Genomic DNA, 21,153 nt, shown 5'->3' with positions numbered 1-21,153 from the left:
CCACAAGTTTTGTCAATATGCCATCCAAAATGTGCCTATTCAGAAATCAGTTATTATGAATTGAGGGAGATGACTAAAATCATTATGCCAAAGTTTTTTGGAACACAAAATCTGGAATAAAAGCATTCTCTGAAGGAATTAATCCGATTAACAGCACAGCCATCGAATTAGGAATGTCATTTAATTGGCTTTGGAAAATTTACCTTGTTATAAGTATAGCTGCATCCACTGAAGTCATGTCCTCTCCCCAGCTTGTAGACATCTCTAAATGTATATCATTCTTTCTGCCAAATTCTTCATGCTGCCACTTGCAAAAACTCTCTAGCATTTTCTCTCCATGGTGCCCAATATATAGGTCTGCCTACAAGAGAAGAGATTTCACTTCAAGGCAAATTATTTTCAGATATACAAAAAACTAAAAACTGACGAGACTTCCTGAATTACTAAAGCAGACCGCTGACCATAACAACAGTAATTAGAACCTGGAAGACATTCAGAAATAATTTAGCCTCAGCTGAAAATCGTGCAACTACAATAACTACAAAATCTGTTCAATGTTACACTGAAAAAGGAGAGAGGTGTTGTAAGAATGTGGAACTTTCTGGCTTAAATAACTTAATTTTACTTCTACAATTTAAGAACAAAGTTTTCTCAAAGTTCTAGTTAAGTAGCATACTAAAATGATGCCACAGAGTATTCTCTGAAATGAATTACAGATAAGAAAACGTTTCAAAAGCACATGTTTAAATAAGAAAATAAAACTCTCATTAAAAATCACTTTTAAAAATTACATCTTGGAAAGTTAAGGTTTGTTGTCAGGATCCTTGGAAACTAAGAACATTCCATTTTTAGAATAAAACTGAGGTATTAACCAAAACTAAAGGCCAGTTTTATGTATAGTTTAAGTGACTTAGTGGATATTTCTGGATTTTTAAGTCAATAAAAAGCACACTCCTAACATTCACTTTACTTAAAAGCATCCGAACACAACTTCTCACCCAATTAATTGAACAAAAAACTCAAGACTTTCTTACTGGAGTTTCATGGAGCAGAATAAGCTTTATCACACGAAGATTGACCTGCACACCAAGACTCTTGTGTTGGAAAAGGTTAAAAACCTAAAAACAAATAAAAATAAAAATCCTAAAATAAAACTTGAAATCATATTTATTTTTCTTAAAGTCCAGATATGGGAGAAGTCTCAATTTAGTTGAGAAATCTTATATTTAAAACCACTTAAGTAATTTTAAAATTAGCTTAATAAGCAAGAATAACATAGCTAATTCATTTTAAATACAAAGAAATTTAGACCTAGCCTTCTGAGAAACTCACTGCAGTCTTGATTGTCTACGCCATTTCAATGGGATATAGAGGGAAGGTTGGGCTTTTTACAATACTGAAGACAAGCATTTTAGTAACTAAACCCTAGAATGTTTCTTAAGACCACAAAATGCCAGTGTCCTCCTTTTTTCTGAGAAACAGTCCTGAAAACTGAGCCTGCTTTATGCCACCTCCCGATTCATTCCTTGGAGTAGTTTTCTCTCTCTCTAAGCTAGCTGCCAAATAGGAAAAGGGTTTTCAAAGCTCTTCTCTTCAATGTTACCCAGGAAGACAAGCTTGCAGGCCACTGTTGATTAATGGTTTCAGATCCTCATTATAACTGTTTTTCCCAAACTATGGTGTGTGCAGCAGGGCTGGAAAGCAAGGTGAATTTTTATGTGGTACTTCATTTTTTGTAGAATGTAATATTTATTTAACTTGTAATAGAAAACAGAAAGCTGACACGTCAAACCCATACTTTTAGAGATAGAACTACTTAGAAGAAACTAAAGCTGGTAGGCTGTATTAGCCTACCCTGTAACAGACTGCTGGTGGAATGTTCTGGAGGTAGCTGAACATGGTAAGAAATGACTGAAGTGTGGGCAAATGTGTTCCCTGCTCAAATAAGCCAAATAGTAAAAATGAGCAAAAACAGTAAAAATACAATTTTACAAAACATAATATATTTATCCCTGAATCAGTGGTTCTTACCCTGCCTTATATGGTAACTGGAATCATAAATGGGCATTTGCCTTTGGCATCTATTGATGTTCATTCTCCCCTAAGAACGGCTCTTCACTCCGACCTTTTAATTCTGCCTTGCAGAAAGTTTAACCAAAGGGTATATAATTAAGTCAAAGGATTCATTTGGTGGTAAACATCTGTATGATACTAGGTACAAACTAGATTTCTGCAGTTCAAAAAGTGTTAACTGAAGTTAGCTACGTGTGATCCACCTGCCTAAAAAATTTAGCTATTTGCTATTAGGTCTTACTCATAAACTAGTATTATATCTGACATCAAATTTTACATACCTATCAGTGGATTACCAACCTCCATTTTTGTTCCACCACATTAATGTCTAATACTTTGGGTGGGGCCATGCGTACAAAAAAATACATAACATTTCTAATTTCAGCAAATGGCCTTTTATAAAAGAGAATGAAAAGAAGGTCATGAAAGAATAGACAAAAGAATAACAGAGAAAGAGTTTGCCACATTGAAATCAACAATAAGGATGGTTTCTTTTACTAGAAGATGTGAATTATTACTTTTGATATTTCTTTTAATTTATCTGGTATACCCAAAGCATTTTTTTACTGATGTCAATAAAAGAAAGGAATAGTAATGAATTAATTTTTAAAGAATGTCATTATACTCACACATTTCTTCCTTAGAGTTTTCTTGAAAAAATTCCAAGCGCACTTTAAAGTTTGCCTACCATATTTAAGATGGTTAGAATGAATCTCCTGGCTGCATCTGCTCCATGATAGGAAACCATTGCTGGGTCTGCAACCACTACAGTCTCTATGTTGTATTCTTGAGGTAATTTGTATGAATATCGTTTCCCTCTTCCACTTTCTGTTATTTTTTTAGATCTAGGTCTTCCTTTGTCTGCAATAGAGAAATGGATTTTCCAATGTGACTCCATATTGGCAAAGTGAATACAAAATTTCCGTTTCTTCAATAATTTTTTCAAAATGTTTACTGAAGGGGGCACCTGGGTGGCTCAGTTGGTTAAGTGTTTGACTCTTGATTTCGGCTCAGGTCATGATCTCACAGTTCGTGAGATCAAGCTCTACGTAGGTTTCTTTGCTGACAGCATGAGGCCTGCTTGGGATTCTCTGTCTCCCTCTCTCTCTGCCCCTTCCCCATTCACTCTCTCTATCTCTCTCTCTCAAAAACAAATAAACATTTAAAAAATGTTTATTTAATGCCAAGATATGTTGATAATATAGTGGTAAGCAAGACCAAATAAGTTCCCTGAATACATGGAAGCTAAAAGGGCATCTGGTTTTGGAGTGTGGCTTTGGAATCAAATAGACTAGATAGACTTGTATCACTTATTGGCTCTGCTACTTGGGAAACTAACATCAGTCAGTTAGCCTTGATTTCCTCATCTGAACAATAGCAACATCTACTTTCTAGTGTTGATGTCCTATAATAAGGTTGCATTAGTAAAATTCTTAGCACAGAGTCCGTACAAATAAAATAATCCAATAAAAAAAAATCACAATTTTCTTTTTGAAACCAGTGACAAAACAAAGGTCTACTTGAAGAGAGTGCCTGAAGTGACTATCTCACACATCCTCATTTCAGGCAGTGGCCCTTAATTACTAAAACATTATGCATGGGTTACAAAAGACTCAGTTCTGCCTTCCATCAGGATCACATAGGGAAATAAAGATTTCTTCAAACAAGGCCAAATAAAAGTAGTAACCACAAATAAATGTATTTATACATTTAACTACATAAAAATGTAAAATGTTTATTAAAACATGCCACTATCAGAATGAAAAGCATGCCACCAAGTGGGAGAAGATGTTTACAATACTTTTCCATAATGAACAAATTAAAAGCTACTCTAAATTAGTAACAGATAACCCAAATGAAAAATTGGCAAAAGACTTGACCAGCCATTTTTCACACAAAGAAAGACATTCAAATGGCTAATTAGCATGTGAGAAGGTGCTCAGTCTCATTACTCTTCAGGGAAATGCGAATTTAAATCACAATTAATTAAATTAACTAAACTCTCTAGAATGGCTAAAATAAAGAGATGATTATATTAAGTGTTGTCAAGAGTGTGGAGACAACTGAAAGTCCCCTGCACATACATACTGGGAGTTTAAATTAGGATAAACACTGAAAAATGAGCAAGCGGTAGCCACTGAAGTTTAACATTTGCATACCCAGTGATCAGTGATCTGAAAGATACACTTATCAGAAATGCATATAAATCACATGTAAAAATTATTCACAGTAGTACTGTTCTTAATTTAAATAACCTCAATAGTGTAATGGATAAAGAAATTTTGGCCTACCCATTCAATGGAATGTTCTAGAACAAAGAAAATGAACCAACTACTACAATGTGCAAGAACATGGATGAACCTCACAAAGAGGATGTTGAGCAAAGAAGCCAATGACAAAAGAGTAGGTGTTGTATTCTTCCATTTACAGAAACATAACAACTGGGAAGACATGATGTTAGAAGGACAGTAAGTATCTTGAGGTAAGAGATATTAGTGCCTAGGAATGGGCCTAGGGGGACATCTGTTGTACTGACATTCTCTATATTCTGATCTGAGTGATAACTACATGGTTATGTTCATTTTGGGAAAATTTAGCAGTTGGGACACATCATTTGTGCAATTTCCTGTATGCATGGGGTACTTCAATAATGAAACTTACTATTTTAACAGCTTTACTGAGATATAATATATATGAGAAAACACGTAGCCAGTGATGTACAATTCAGTTAGTTGTAATCAATTTCTACAGTTGGGCAACCATCTCTACAATCCATTCTTAAATCAATGATTACCTGTTCTGCTCCTTGCCATATACCAAAATTTGGTTGATGTCATTAAAGTGCTACCACCTCCTTTCCCAAACTTATACTCATGGGCCAACATCTTTCATATTTCTTTACTACAATTTTAATGGAATCCCCAGAAGTAAACATGTGTGTTTAGTAGAGTTTCATGGAGATAAATCTGTGTGTCCAATTAGTCATGTTTCCCTGGGTGTCTCTAATTTTTTTTTTAATTTCTAAGTACATACTCTCATAATTCTAGTCCACTGTGGTGGCTTCTGATAAATTGCTTTCCTTGTCTTGTTTTAAGTACTTTGGCAGTGGCTTGTCAATTCAATTCAAGTCTATTCTATTCCACTTTGCAAACTATCTATTCCACCTTTCTTACCCTCTAACATCTTTCCATGGTGCCAGAATTAATTTATATCTTGAATTTTTGAACTATTGGTTCCCTTCTATTACTGCCTTCTAGGCCCAACTGAGTTATCTCTGAGATCTAACATGAACTGGATTCCACTACCATTACTGGGAACTTCACTGTTCTGAGTTATCATCATAATCTACAGTTTCATTTTTTTCTTTTTTTGCAGTGACCCAGACTAAAATCTACTTGATAAACAAAGTTTTATCCAAGTAGAGTCAGTTAACAAAGTTAATGAAAGTGTTATAAAAAGAAAAGCAAAGACTCATTATTTAATGAAAAGAAGTATTATGTCATGAATCATGACAATGCAAAAAGACAAAAACAACACTAGCCATCTTCAACAGGATCACAAGAGTTAAAAGTACACTTTATAGATCCATATTTAGTACGAGTAGTTGAAACCAAAGATGATGACAGGCAGCATAAGAAATTGACTTTATCTGTATCTTGAGATGTCTGCCAATTAGCAATGAATTCTGCAGTTTTCTAATCATAATCTTAAAGGTACTTAGTTATGTATTAGTATGTTGTTATATATACTTGTAATATTTAGTAGCAGACATTTCTACAAGTAGATGAACAGACTCACTTTGGCAGAGTCAACACCAAATAAACCATGGAGGGAAAAATACAGACGTAGCTCTCCTATGTGGATATGTCACTGATCTTATATGTAAAAATCAGGCAGTGGTAGGAATAGAAAGCATGAGAAGATAGGCAAATATTAGAAAGTAGTCATCATCACATGTAAAATTAATCTGACTTAGGGGAAAAAAGGGGAAGTGGTTAGAATTACCCTCTCTCTTTTTTTAATGTTTTTATTTTGAGAGAGAGACAGAGTGAGAGCAGGGGAGGGGCAGAGAGAAAGGGAGACACAGAATCCGAAGCAGGTTCCAGGCTGGCTCTAGACTGTGAACCATTAGCACAGAGCCCGGCGTGGGACTTGAACTCATGACCAGGAGATCATGAACTGAGCCAAAGTCGGATGCTTAACCAACTGAGCCACCCAGGCACTCCAGAATTATTCTCTTGTTGCTGTTATTTGTTTTGGCTTGTGTGCAGTGGGGAAGGTGGGGGTGGGGGGTGTTCAATTTTTATCTTTCAGTGACCAGGTAGTAGATAGTGGAAGACAACAACAGGGGACTTTGGGAAGGAAGGTAATGGGTTCAGCTTTAGATTTATTAAGTCTGAAGTGACTGTGAGACACATGAATACAAGTTACTAAACACCTGAAAAGAGAGAGGTTAGAACAGAGATTGGAACAAAGTAAGAGAGAGAAAAAAGTTTGTTTCCTTTACTGTCCCAGTCCCCATCTGTCAGTATGCTACATCCTTATTTTCATGGTATAGTTAAATAGACTGCATGGAACATTCTAGAATGTTTCTTAAGAATCTCAGCTTCATGGTAGACTCCATCATACAAGTTAACCACTGTGTAAGAACCATGCATATTGAAGTAATCTTTTTATCAGGTTGCTTTCTTTGACGGCTTCAGGGTCTACATCAACTATGCTAAGCTCGTTTTTCATCTTCCAAATCTTGAGACGGTTTTCTACCCATATGCATGTATAAGAACAACACAGTTGATACCACACACTTCCAGTTAGTGAAGAAATCTGAAAAATGTTTAGTCATCAATGCTCACCATGTGCTCTCTATAATACCCTATACACATGGTGACAATAATGTCCACAACAGTTATGGATGACATATGGAAATCATGTCAGTAGTTGTGTGGTTAAGTTAGAGATGTCTCTAAGAATAGAGATGATCTCTATGTCCTGCTCAAATAGATCATTCTTCTTTAGTTCTATAAATCTACTTGTAACAGTGAGTCCTAGACATACTCATAGGTTTACAATAAAATGTAATGTAATATATATTAATAATGTCACTTGCCTGCTTAAAATCTTGAAAGACCACATATTGCTCCCAGGTAAAGTCCTTACCATCGAACACACAAGGAAGTACCTTCATCATCCAGGTCCATGACTACCTTTCAAAGGTTGTATCTCCCGTCCACACTGCAAACATTTGGCTTCAGCTCCCCCAGCTGATGCCTTCTCCTGCCTTTATACCCCTGCATACATTGCTCCTTTTGCCTGAAACTTGTTCTTCTCTAACCATATGTACTAAAAACTTCACACGAGTTTTTCATTTTCACACATGATCTCGTTTAATTCTGACAACAGACCGGAGGTTTGGGTGTCACTATCCCCATTTTGTATACTGTAAATGAAGTTGCGGGGAGAGAAAGTAAGTTTTCCAAAATCACACAGCTAGGAAGTGGTAGCATTAAGTTCGTGAACACAGGCAGAGACTCCAAAGTCCATTATCATAATCTGTACCCGCTGTTCCCCTTTTTCCCCAGAGATGTAAGTCTATCATCTTGCTGTCATCTTTGCTGCTGCTTGATCTTTGCGGCTCAGGCCCCTGATATCAGAACCTAGTTTCTTGTGTACTGAGTGTGGCAGAGTTTCCATCATGCCTCAGTATAATTACTCACTTACCAGTCTGTCTAAAATAATACATTGGTTGCCTCTTGAAAATAAGAGCTGTGACATTTAGCTCTTTATCCCTATGATGTGACTGGTCATGCTTATGTTGCAAATAAAGAAGCTATGGTGTAAAAGTGGAAAACACCAAGGATTTCCACAAAAAATTAAAAAGAGATATCATATCTCATATGATCTCCTATGATCTCATATCTCATATCAGAGCAGTAATTCCGCTGCTAGTTATTTACTCAAAAAAATGAAAAATTGAAAAGATATATCTACCCCTATGTTTACTGTAACATTACTTACAATATTTACAATAAGGAAGCAACATAAGTGTCCATCATAAAACGAATAAATAAAGAAGATGGGATATATATTCAATGGACTATCACTCAGCTATAAAAAAGAATGAAATCTTGCCATTCACAACATAGACGGACCTGGAGGGCATTATGCTAAGTTAAGTAAGTCCGACAGTGCAATACAAATACTATATGATTTCACATAAATGTGGAATCTTAAAAAAATAACAAAAACAAAAAACCCCAAAAAACCCACACCATGAACAGATTCATAAGTACAGAGAATAAGCTGGTGGTTGCCAGAGGAAGGGGGGTGGGGTGATGGGTGTAACAGGAGAAGGGGATTAAGAGGTACACACTTCTTGTTTATAAAATACATGAGTCACAGGGATGAAAATTATAGCAAAGGGAGTACAGTCAATAATACTGTACTGGCTTTGCAGCGTGAGAGATGGTAACTCCACTTATTGTGGTGAGCACTGAATAATGTACAGGTTGTCAAATCACTATGTGGTACACTTGGAACTAGTATAACACTATAAGTCAACCACACTAAAATTTAAAAAAAAAGTTTAAGGGAATGGAAAAAGAGTACCTAGCAGGAGTGAAAGTGAAGCTATGCCTTGAACCCAGGGGGGCCTCTGGCTCTCAATCTCATGTGCCTTCTCTATATTATGTTTTCATAGAAGAACACAACAAAGTCATCCTAAAGTATGAAGTTTCCTGTTCAGAAAAGATATTCATGAAGTCAATACACAGCAACATACTATACCTAAGGCATTAAAAGGAGGAAGGGGAAACAGCGCAAAGATCAATGTGAATACACGGAAACTTTCTGATTCCATTGCACAAAGGCAAAGTCGAATTATACAAAGTTGAATCATTTGTTTAATATGTTAATACATCAGCCTGAAGTCATAAGGGAAGAGCTACAATTAGACATATTGGTATAAGTAAATGAAGGCTTTATTGCACACACTGCTAATTTTAAAACCATTTTCTCAATTCTGGACCTTTAAAAAGTCTGAAAGTAGGCAAACTCAGTAGATCATCCAACCGATAGTTTGACACTCCGTGCCTGTAAGTGCTTGACCTAAATAGGTCAAATGATACAGAACAGTCATGCCTTAAAAAAAAAAAAAAAAAATAGAAACCTTATGAGCAATGTTTGTCAAACATGAACTGTGTATTTGTGCCTTATAAAACTATTAAAATTAAAATTTTCTAGAAATCTTTTCTCTGTGGACCATAGCACACAAAGACTTCTTTGTGTCATCCTGTACATGAGTAATTAGAACAGCTGGAGCTGACTACGATTTGAAAGTTGCACAGCGCAGATATTTAGTATAACCCATACAAGACAATTTCCTTAAATGGACTAAATCCAAGTTGTTGCTATCATTCCTCAACACAAGAGCCTTTCTTTGGCTTGTTCATAATGCTATGACTTCTGTTGAGCAGTTTTATCTCCTTTGTGCCTGTATTTCTTAGAAGAGAGAAGAAGGATGTGTTTCACTTAAATTGGCTCGATCATGTACAGCAAATAGTGCGGCCCAGAGGTAGGGGCACTTAGGCCCTTTTGAAGATGATTCCCATTCAGACTGATACCATGAGCTTTCACGAGGGAAACAGAAGTCACACATTAATTTGAGATAAATATATTTAAACAGAAATATATTACAATTCTTTCTGAATCTGAACACCCCAAACGAGCAATGATATGAACATCCTATCACCTCTGCAAATGTTACTGACTGTCACAAGTCATACACCTAAACTAGCCTCAAATACCATAACCAATTTTAGATTTAGTATCTTGGCAGTAACCACACTCACACCTAATTTTAAATGTACAAGTCAAGTTTTTATGTCTTTACACCAAAACTTCTTCAATAATTCCTATTTCCTCAGATCCTAACTGGAACTATTTCTTGTATCAGTGAATAGTCACTGAGATGTCTGGATTAGATGTGTAAAAATTTTTCCTAGGGACACTTCTAATTATTTTTTGAAAGCTGGCTATGGCTTTCAGGTCTTCCTTACATAATAGAAATCAGTCATTTTCCTTACCGTTCCTGCTAACACACAGACCTCTGCCAAAGGAAGTAAGAAAGCGGACAAAACAGTCAGCCCCATTTTATTTCTGTGAAGAACTGGCAGACAAACAGAGACTAGGATTTGATGGCTGGAAATGTTTATGAGCTTCTGAAAAGTCCAGATTTAAGGTATTTTGATACTGACAGCAAATTCGAAGAAATAAATCTTTACCCTTCTTCTTACTACACTGTTAATTTTCACCTCCAAGATGATTTTTACTTGGGTCAAACAGAAAAAAAAAGAAAAAGAAAAAGAAGAAAGAAGTAAAAGAGGCATCTGGTCAAAGTAAAGAGATAGCTATGATGTTCTCAAAGAGGTGGACTAAAATAAGGCCATGAGCTCACAGTATTCAGTTTCAGAAGATCTCGAATTCTCTCGGTATCATTTCTGTGCCAATGAGGTGAATAGTATACTACAAGGAACACTTCACAATTCAAGAGAGATGCATGTTATATATTAATCTCTGAACCCTTGTGAATTTCCATTTTTTGACATTAAAATGTAGTACTTTGTAGAAAACTAAAAGAGAAGTCTAAAATAGATACGTTTAATTGTTATTAACCAAAGAGACTCCACATTTTGAGCAAGTATAAAACCAGAAGAGTGATGGATGAACAGAGGGACAGACGGATGGACAGATGGAAGAAAAGGAAGAAAAACAATTTAGTGTATTCATCTCACATTGCATATTTGTTAAACCCCTTTCAGGAGAAGGCATTACCTGAAATGATACCACAGTAATGACTGTGAGGAGCTGACTTCTCTGTGACTTTTTCCTCCATGGACCTTTTCTGCCTATATACACGGTGTGGATGACCCGTTATGGCCATTGTATCATTGAGTGGTTCAATAAATATGAAGTCCTCATTGAGCTGTATAAATCCCATCTGGAATATATAACATAAAAAGATATATAAGAAATACTATTTGAATAAATTACTTTCTAGGCTTTCCTACCCACACACACTCTATTTTCTTTCACATATGTGCATACATTCTTCTAGTGAAGCTATTTCAGCAACCCGACTAATAAGGTAACTGTCTTCCCATGTTATTACTTCATCTTTACATACTTTATTGTGCTAGCATAAACTTCATTTAGTTGGACTTAGCCTGTGTGGGTGGGAGGCTAGATGCCAGCAACAGATGCACAGTAAAAATTCTGGAATGTTAAAGGCTCACTTTGGGAGACCCATGGGGTCACTTACATGTAGGCATGTACAGAAGAGCAATACAGTTTTTAATTGCATGCACCACACTGTCCAACATTTCAATAATCACTATTTAATAAAGTAATTCATGTAACATGTCAAAGCAAATGCAGGGGACACAGCATTGAAAGTATCGTATAAAATATTCTTAAAGGCTTCTACTAAACATTTTTAAAACCTTTGAACAGTAAATTACAGGAAAAAAATGAATCATCACTTACATAAGCATGTTTCATTTCATATAATGCCATGTTTTTAAACTTAGCCAATTGTGGACAGAGGGCTAAAAACTGTAAAATACGTTATTATCAATAAAAAGAACTTACAGCAAGTAGGTATCCTTTTATTATATTGAAGCTAAGCCTAGTCATTTCTTTCCTTCCTTTTTTAGAACATAAATTTATATTATAACTAGGAAAAATTTCCACACAGAACATATGACTTGACCTTTTCCATTTTTATTATTTTACTCTACTGTAATATATATTACTTGTATAAAATACATATAATACATATATTTGACCATTCTGTTAACTCTTTAGTAAACAGTTTTGACAAAATAATCCCTCGGAACCTGCACTGTTCACACCCAATCTGCTATCAAAGTTCTTAATTCTGTTTTGCATTGATTATATAAAAATCACATATAGTTCATTTCAATTTGATCCACTAGAACTAGCACAGTAATAATATACTTACTTCTTCAGATATAGTAATTCTTCTAAACTGAATATTAAGAAAAATTGAACCTACACTAAAAAAGTATCTTTTCTTTAAAAGCACAGAAGAGACTTTTTCTCTTGTTTTAATTATTTTTTTTTTAATTTTTTTTCAACGTTTATTTATTTTTGGGACAGAGAGAGACAGAGCATGAACGGGGGAGGGGCAGAGAGAGAGGGAGACACAGAATCGGAAACAGGCTCCAGGCTCTGAACCATCAGCCCAGAGCCCGACGCGGGGCTCGAACTCCCGGAGCGCGAGATCGTGACCTGGCTGAAGTCGGACGCTTAACCGACTGCGCCACCCAGGCGCCCCTCTTGTTTTAATTATTAAAGTGTATTGCATCTTCTCTACCGGAAGACCAGGGGATTGCTAATGGGCTATCTCATTTTATTCTATACCAAATTGATGTTACAAGACATCTTAAGAATGATCTAAAAATACTTCTCACTTTTTTACTGCATTTTTATAACACCAATAAAAATCTCAAGTATTAGAATAATAGTTCCATCACCTCTATCTGTCCCCTTCTCTTTTTCTGTTTCTCCCTCTCCTTCTCTCTTTTACACACACACACACACACACACACACACACACACACACACAGGCTGGAGGTGGGGATAATGGGGAAAAGATTTACTGTGATGATTCTTGTAAAATATCAGGCACATATCATACACTTGGGGCATTTGTTATGTAATTTTAATATGACTTCCAATGAGTCCTTTTATTTTCCACACATGGTTTCATTGTCTCACATGTAAAACTAGGTTGAATTTTAAAGTAATTACAAGAAACCCAAACAAATTTTCCTCGGAACCTAATTTGATAGAAAAAAGGACAATAACAAATATTTAAAACTTGAAACAATAATCACCAAAGATGTAGGAGTACATCTACACATGGATGGAGGATGGATCACGGTATATATTGATCCACACTGTGAAAACCCAAAAATATCCTGCTCTTATCTCATACCAGTATGCTTCTGAGGTTCAGTCAGTACTGAAGGTCACTAATAAAACAGTGTGGCTGATGATTAAAACAGTAAGTATTATGATGCTCACTTAGAACATCTCAAGTAAACACGCTGAATTTCCCTAAATCATACATTTATAATCTGATATTCTTTCAAAAGGTTATAAGTATTAGATTTAAAGCAATAAATCAAAATAAATTTAATTGCATACTATCATATAAAATTTAATGCCTTGCAAAAATAGATTTTGGACTTAAGATTATTCGGATTCAAAAAAAAATTTTTTTTCAACGTTTTTATTTATTTTTGGGACAGAGAGAGACAGAGCATGAACGGGGAAGGGGCAGAGAGAGAGGGAGACACAGAATCGGAAGCAGGCTCCAGGCTCTGAGCCATCAGCCCAGAGCCTGACGTGGGGCTCTAAATCACGGACCGCGAGATCGTGACCTGGCTGAAGTCGGACGCTTAACCGACTGCGCCACCCAGGCACCCCAAGATTATTCGGATTCATAGTCTACTACTAGCTAAATAACTCTGATAAAGGTACAGTGACTTTATCTATACAACAGCCCCATAGGGTCATCTGGAACATTCACTTTTGAAAAGCCCATGTAATGCTCCTTTCATAGGATCTGAGACTGGGTAACCACTCAATAAATGTTCACCATAATTTTTATTTCATTAATTAGAATAACCAGAATAAATCAAAACATCCAAACATTTGACTGTGAACTGAAGACCTCAAGAGTCCAAGGAATCAAAATTAACTCACCTTTGTATCCCCATATTACCATGTTAAATATTTTCTAAAATAGAATTTTTTAACATGGGATTTGGAAACCTCTTCATAACAGAATTATCTACTGTGTTAGAACTTTATCTCTAGACATTTTTAAAAATGAGAAGGCTACTTTGGAAAAGGAAAAAAAAACGTTGGAATAATTATAAATGGTGACTCACTCATTCAATACATATTTACTGTCTGACTACAGTGTGCCAGACTCAGTTCAGTCCAGGGAAGATTTAGCACCAAGTGCTTAGTGTTTTTTCTGCAGGGAAGGAATTTCTATCTGAGACGAGACTACTATCCTATAGCAAAGGGAATGCTCTAATGACTTACATTAAAGCAGAATTAAAGAAAGTCTTGAGGTTTTCTGTGTCACCACAAAAGCCTCACTTTCTCACTAACCGAACAGAAATGCATATCTATGCTGTGATTTTACAAGCCATGGGAGAACACGAATCTCTATTAACCTCTAGGCACCAGGGCCCCTGTGTTCGACAATCCACAACGATGCAGCAATCACCGTAGTGCAAGCATTGTCCTTTCGGTTTTAGGAGGAAAGAAAACAGTATGTGAACAAATATCGCACAGCAAAACATCTAAGATAAATGCAAGATTTATAAGCATTTTTCTCCCAGATTGCTCTTAGATTTTTCAAAATGATTTTCCCTATTCTGAGACACTTCACACAAAATTTGGAAATGAAATTAAGTTTAACAGGTGTCCCTTACCTTAGTTCTGTCATCATGTGCATATTCTCGTATGGTGGCATCTGTTCTTTTGCCATCGAATGTTATCTTTCATTTCACAATTTAGCAAGAATTTCAGTATTTTGCAAATTTACCATCACTTACATTAAATCAGTTACCGCTCATTTCTTTTCTTACTAGTTCTGACATTTTATTGTTCTCTTTAGATGCCTCTGTGCTTTATTAAATAAACAACCAATCATACTGATCTCCATGTAGATGCTTTGACATTGTCACTAAATTCTAATCACAACATGAAATTTGATTTGGTTCATGTGCCAAATACACTGTTGGTGAATTGCTTCAATTAACCAGTATAAATGTTTCATGTGTTCAAATTCAAGTTAATTACGGTCTATTAAATAGATCCCAAAACTCTAATGTAAGCATAACTTAAAAACAACTTAAAGGGGTGCCTGGGTGGCTCAGTCAGTTGAGCATCAGACTCTTGATTTTGGGTGAGGTCATGATCCCAGGGTCATGGGATGGAGACCCGTGGGGCTTCATGCTGAGCATGGACCCTGCTTAAGATTCTCTCTCCCTTCCCTCCTTGACACAGGCACTTTGTGCATACACACACACTCTCTTGCTTTAAAAGAAGAAGAAGAAGAAGAAGAAGGAGAAGAAGAAGAAGAAGAAAAAGAAGAAGAAGAAGAAGAAGAAGAAGAAGAAGAAGAAGAAGAAGAAGAAAAAGAAGAAGAAGAAGAAGAAAAAGAAGAAGAAGAAGGAGAAGAAGAAGGAGAAAGACTTAATAATTAGATAGCAACATTTTCTAGGTAATGTTTTCTAGGTAAGCTTTCAATGGACTGGCTTAAATTTGTATGAGGTTCATACTGCATTCTGTGAGTCTTTGATAATGTCCTATTTTAAAAAGTATAGAGTATATCATAAGAACTCAATAGCATAATTGTTAAAGGACATGAGGAATGTCATAATAATCATCATAATTTCAGGATATCGGAAGAGTCTTGAGTGATAGCAGAATCTGGATAAGATGAGGGCAAGGTTGCTCCCTAGGAGAGGAGATATTAGGAACAAAGAAAAAGAGGATGTGGAGTCTAGCTAACAGTTAAGGAGACGCCTGGCTTGTGCAGAGATGTGGGAAAATGTAGCCAAAAAACAAGAGGAACCCATATAACTGAAAACATCAAATGACAAATTTCTTAACAGGAAAGTCCGAGTCCTGAGGTTCTGAGGATGATTACTGTCTGACCATAGGTATAGTAGTGAATTAGTGAGATACTGAAAGAGGCACATGTTTTCTTTCTAAACAGCCGTTAGAGAAAATGCTGAAAAGACGTGGCATCATGATATGCTTGTAAAAACACTGCAGACAAACATCTGATGCTCTACATGACCTGAACTTTGGCTTTATTCCCTTAAGTATTTTCTTGTATGGCAATGGTATAGTGTGTATCTTAGTAAGTAAATAAAGCATCATATAGTCCAGAGTGTAAGCATTTGGATTGATGTAAGTTGAAACTTTCTTCAAAAAATGTCATTTGCAACATTACTATGAATAGGAGTGATTTTTCATGCATTTGTGTACTCAACACACACACGCAAGTCTATGAAAATACACTTATGACATCTTATCTATCCTATTGTCTTAAAATACTACCCTTCTCTTCCTGACTCTATTCTTTTGATGTTTCCCCTTTACGCCCACAGGGGGAAACTGTAAATCCTTAATGAAGATATATAAGGTATAAAAGGTCACGATAAACTCTTGCCTACCTCTCCACCTTTATTTTTACTACTTAAACTTTATATATAACCATAACAAACACATTTTAACTGTGTGAACAAAGTACATTTTAACAGTTTTCATCGTACGTTTTAGTTGTATGCTCACAACTTGGTACAGTGCACATGGTGCCTTCTCTTTCCAGAAAGTCCTCTTGGTTGTTTCTTACAACCCAGCCAGTCCTGTCCTCTCTTCAAAGTAATCCTTGCCTCCCTGATCCACTTCTACACTGTACGTTTCCCGTTGTTCCACTATTAAGTCCACTCTGGTTACGGTTTTCGTGTGTCTTTGATCAGACCACGAACTACTCTGGGGGAAGGCTTTGGGCATAGTGCTCGGCATCGCAAGGCCTGGTACACAGCAGGAGCTCAGGAATGTTGCCTTTAACTCAATATATTATTCCTTTTTGAGATTAAAAGAAAGCACATCCACTCACTGTTCTCAACAGCATCTACTCCATTGACTCCACTTGTAACTCCATCTGAGGGGAAGTCACTACTTGATTTCTCCCCTCTGGCATTCCCAATGTTGCCTTCCTTGGGAGCCCAAGTTCTATCTTTAGGAAAAGCTTTCATGTGACCACATTGTTAACATTATTCTGTTTTCTTTCCTTGCCAAAGAGCTTCAGAAAGCATCGTGAAACTACGAAGGTAGAAGGAAACTTAGAAATCATCCGGCCATCGCTGGAGTTTTAAAATCAAGAAAACCAAGACTGAGAGATGTTGCACAACGTGCAGAGAATCACACAGAGAGTTCATGTGAGTGTCAGGACTGGAATCTAATGCTCCCAATGTCCAACTTTGTTTTTGGTTTTAATACATCTTTCTAAATTTGCTTGCTACCTGCATTCTAGTTTCCCCCACTGAGCTCTGGAAATTGTTCTGAGGCCACCCACAATTTCCTGTCCTTTGTTCTCCTCTCTAAGGCATTTGACCCTTGACCATTTTTCTCCTCCAGGAATATTACATTGCTGTAGCTCTCTTCTCTAGCAACTGTTTCTGTTTCCTTAAACAAGTCATGGTCCTCACTCCAAGGCAGGTCTTTGGTCAGCAACTGCTATCTTCATTTATCCCTCCCAAAGGTTTTAGAACACCCTCTACAGAGACAATACCCAAATCCCCAAACCTCTTCTCAGCCCAATGCTTCCATATGAGAGCCACGCCCCTCTTTGCTCACTTCTCACTATCTCTCTTGAGATGTCTGATGGTTCTCCCAAACCAGGGCTTGTCTCTGAGTTTGTATCTCTGTTCATGACTCCAACTTTTTTCTAGTTACCGAAGCTGAAAAAATTATCGAGTCCTTTCTCTTTTCTTTTCAAACTTCTTTTAAAATAATGTATAAGAAAACAATAGAAGAAAGTAATACGCTTGTGTATCAGACATTGTATATGCTTGATTTCATCTAATCAAACAGCAAGCTTGTGACACATATGCTAGCCTCACCGGTTTTACTGAAAAAAGTGAGTTTCAAAAAGATTTATTGTGTCCCAAGGTCACAAATCAGTATGTGGTGAAGACAGGATTGAAACAAAAGACGGCCTTTGTGAGGCTATCTGAGGAAGCCTAGGCCCTGCCATATGTCTATTATTCCAAACAACTCTCATCTTTAAAACATTTTGCACTGAGGATTTGACATCAAGCACAACACCTCACAACTGGGAGATGTCCAACATTTGATATCCATAGTGAGGCCATGCCCCATCCCTTACAAAGCAGAAGACAGATATACTACATTAGGCTCTGAACTTTATCTTGAGCTGACTGTTTAATATGATGAGACATATAAGCTGCCGAAGGCACAGGGGCTTTCTGAGCGGGCTGAGGGTTCCACCTCCAGGCCTCCTTCAGTGCTATGTGCCCAATGACTCCCAGCACCCCCAAGGCAGATACAGGGACAATATTTCAACATGTTAAGGTTTTAGTTTTTCTTTCTTTCTTCCTTTGTTTTACAGCTCTCTTTTCTATTTTTGTTCTTCAAACGTCTCCTGATTATAAAACCAGAACTTTTAAATAGCAGAACATTTAAAATATATAATTAAAAAAAGAAAATCATTGTCCCAAATCCCATCATACAGAACTACACAGGTATGTGTGTGTGTGTGTGTGTGTGTGTGTGCATTTCTAGACTATTAACATACATACAGACACATAAGTATATATGTGGGCATGCACCTGTGTGTATGCATAGATGTGCCTCTACACATGCATACATGTGTTAAAGTTTTATAATCTCCTTTATTTTTCCATTTAAGAACAACTTAATAGCTATTTTGTTTCTTAATGGCATTAAACAATCTCTATAGTCCTGGCTTTTAACTGCTGAATAACACTGTATCCTCTAAATATATCATAATTTTATTATCTATTCATTCATTTGAGCCTCTATTCAAAAATTCTTATGAACATTGACTTTATTTAGCCAGAAGTCAGGGGGTAGCTGTGATCCAGGCTGGCAAGACTTGTCACCAACTTACATATACTCCAGGAAGGGATACAATTTGCTATTTACTCAACTGGGTCAAAGTAACACACACAATTGCTCTATCACTATTAATAAGATTTACATTGATAGTTTATACACTTATTTATGTCTGTGTTCTATTTCACACACACAAAAAAACAAGGTTCAAATATAGCCTGGAAGTATCCCCCCCAGATACCTAAGGGACAAAGCAGAAGCTGAAAGTGACCATCTGGAGAAGATGAATTAGTCCTCTTCAAAGGGTAGATATGAGAGATCCAGAGAGACTGAGGAGCATCTCTGAAGAGGACAGCCTCCCCAAAACCCACAAATGTGGCCCAGCAGAGACAGGAAGTCACCATGTTACGCACTTGTCAAACATAATGCTCAGCACCACTATCCCATGACACGATTACAATGCCATGACACCGTCACCATACCATGACACCATTGGTCACCCAAACATACTCCGCCTTCCCTCCTCCCTTATGGTTACTGTCCTAGAGGAGCCAGAGGAAGCTCCGTGCACTGAGCAGGAGGAATGGAAGTCCTAGGTGGGGAAGTAACAAGGACTCTTGACTTCACTCCCCCTTCTTCACTGCTTGTGATTAGCTCTAAGCAAGCCACCATGTGAAGGGCATGGGGCAGGGAGATTTTAACTTTAAATCAATTTAGACGGTTTAATGCTTTGAGTGTGAATCGTTTAATTACCAGACTTTTTGTGACTAAACTTACCAAGGGACTTCTCACACCCTAAGAGTGAACAACACCAGAAAGAAGACGGGGCGGGGGGAAGGGGGGAACAACAACCACCCCCCACGTTCATTATGATATCCTTAAGTCCTATTTGGTCAATGAGAAGTTAATTGTGTACAGTAGGAATTCAGGGGCCAAGTATTACAAGGGTTAGAGAGTGATGTGGAGAATGTCTTTTGGGTGAGGTGACATCTGAGCAGAGATCTAAACATGAGAGTTGGCCAGGCCAAGTTATAGGGGAAAAGATTCCAAGCAGAAGGAGAAACAAAGACCCTGAGATGGGACTGACATAGCATGTGTAAAGAAAAGCCAGGTTACTAGGGCTGGAGCAGAGAGATCCCCAGGAAAATGATGACTGGAAAGGAACCCGAGACATTCCATGGCAGTATCACTTATCTGATTCATATTCAAAAATAAACCCTGATGAAATCCTCCTGTGGTTTGTAGACTATCTATCTTTTCTGGGACACTGGTTACAGATTTTACTACGGGATGCTTCATGATGAACTCTATGCTGAGTACTTTCAACAGTCGTATTTCATCTCCGGAATAATTACACAGAAATACATTTCACTCCCACAAATGAAAGAAAAATATGCATTCTCACCCACTTTATTGAAAGCCATTGCCCTCCTCTAACTTTTTCCCATAGTTTGACAGAGATAGGGATTTTAAAACAGTTTCAAAAATGTTCCTTTTTTTATTTATTTCAATCCCAGTTAGTTAGCATATAGTGTAATAGTGGCATCAGGAGTAGAATTTAGTGATTCATCATTTACATATAACACCCAGTGCTCATCCCAACAAGTGCCTTTCTCAATGCTCATCACCCATTTCCTTTTTGACTCCATTACAGATAAAGAACATCATAAGTAAGATTATAAACAGAAGCTGTTCTACGTTGAAGATGTGAAAAGTAGTAAAAATAGTACCACTTTTTTTGGTATAAATGGTATAAAGAGGAAAGTGAACGCTCCATCCTAACATTTAAGTGTCCGAAATGGGTAACTTTTTGTTATTAGGATGGTTAGCTCAGTTCTCATTTTATAGTCTAATTTTTGCTTATATCAAGAAAAGCCATTAATTTGGTTTTCATATACTTTCCAATATTCATTCACTTTAATGAATTTTAAATTAATCCCTTGGGATTTCTATGGATTCTTTAAGCATGCAAAAAAGGAAGTTGAGAAACAGTGAGCAAACTCAGTTTTAAATCTACTTCTAAGCTTATGTATCAGTCCGGCCAAAAGCTGTTATGTTCTACTGTATCTTCCTGATGATTATTTAGTATTTGTTGTAAATATACCTACTGAACACCTGTCCCATGACAGTATGCAAGGCACTGAAGATTCAAACTGAAAAGAGATTTAATCCCTGTCTTCATGGACCTCATCCATTAGGGGGAAAGACAGAAAAAATCAGGCATTCAGACAAATGTACTTAAGAAACTGAAACAGTGAAAAGTAGCATTGAAGAAACAAACACAGATCTAAGAGAAATAAAGCAGAGACTGAGTTGCTAGAGAGAGTGGCCCATTACAACCTTTCTAAGGAGCAGACATTGGAG

General features: G+C 36.8%; 1 protein-coding gene across 1 annotated transcript in view; it reads right to left on the bottom strand.

Annotated features, from left to right (window-relative positions):
- The window catches only part of ADAMTS19 (ADAM metallopeptidase with thrombospondin type 1 motif 19), a 241,183-nt gene that overhangs the window by 182,192 nt on the left and 37,838 nt on the right, over positions 1–21,153 (bottom strand). The window contains exons 4-7 of the mRNA XM_040444385.1: positions 10,903–11,068; positions 2,762–2,934; positions 1,035–1,118; positions 204–361 (exon numbers count right to left, since the gene is read on the bottom strand). Coding sequence (XP_040300319.1) covers positions 204–361; positions 1,035–1,118; positions 2,762–2,934; positions 10,903–11,068 — 581 coding nt within the window. The remainder of the gene's footprint in view (positions 1–203; positions 362–1,034; positions 1,119–2,761; positions 2,935–10,902; positions 11,069–21,153) is intronic.

Source organism: Herpailurus yagouaroundi, unplaced genomic scaffold, assembly GCF_014898765.1.
Source record: "Herpailurus yagouaroundi ecotype Mexico unplaced genomic scaffold, PumYag 192, whole genome shotgun sequence".
NCBI lineage: Eukaryota > Metazoa > Chordata > Mammalia > Carnivora > Felidae > Herpailurus > Herpailurus yagouaroundi.
The sequence above is the reverse complement of the archived record's forward strand: the minus strand, read 5'-3'. Positions and strand labels throughout refer to the sequence as shown.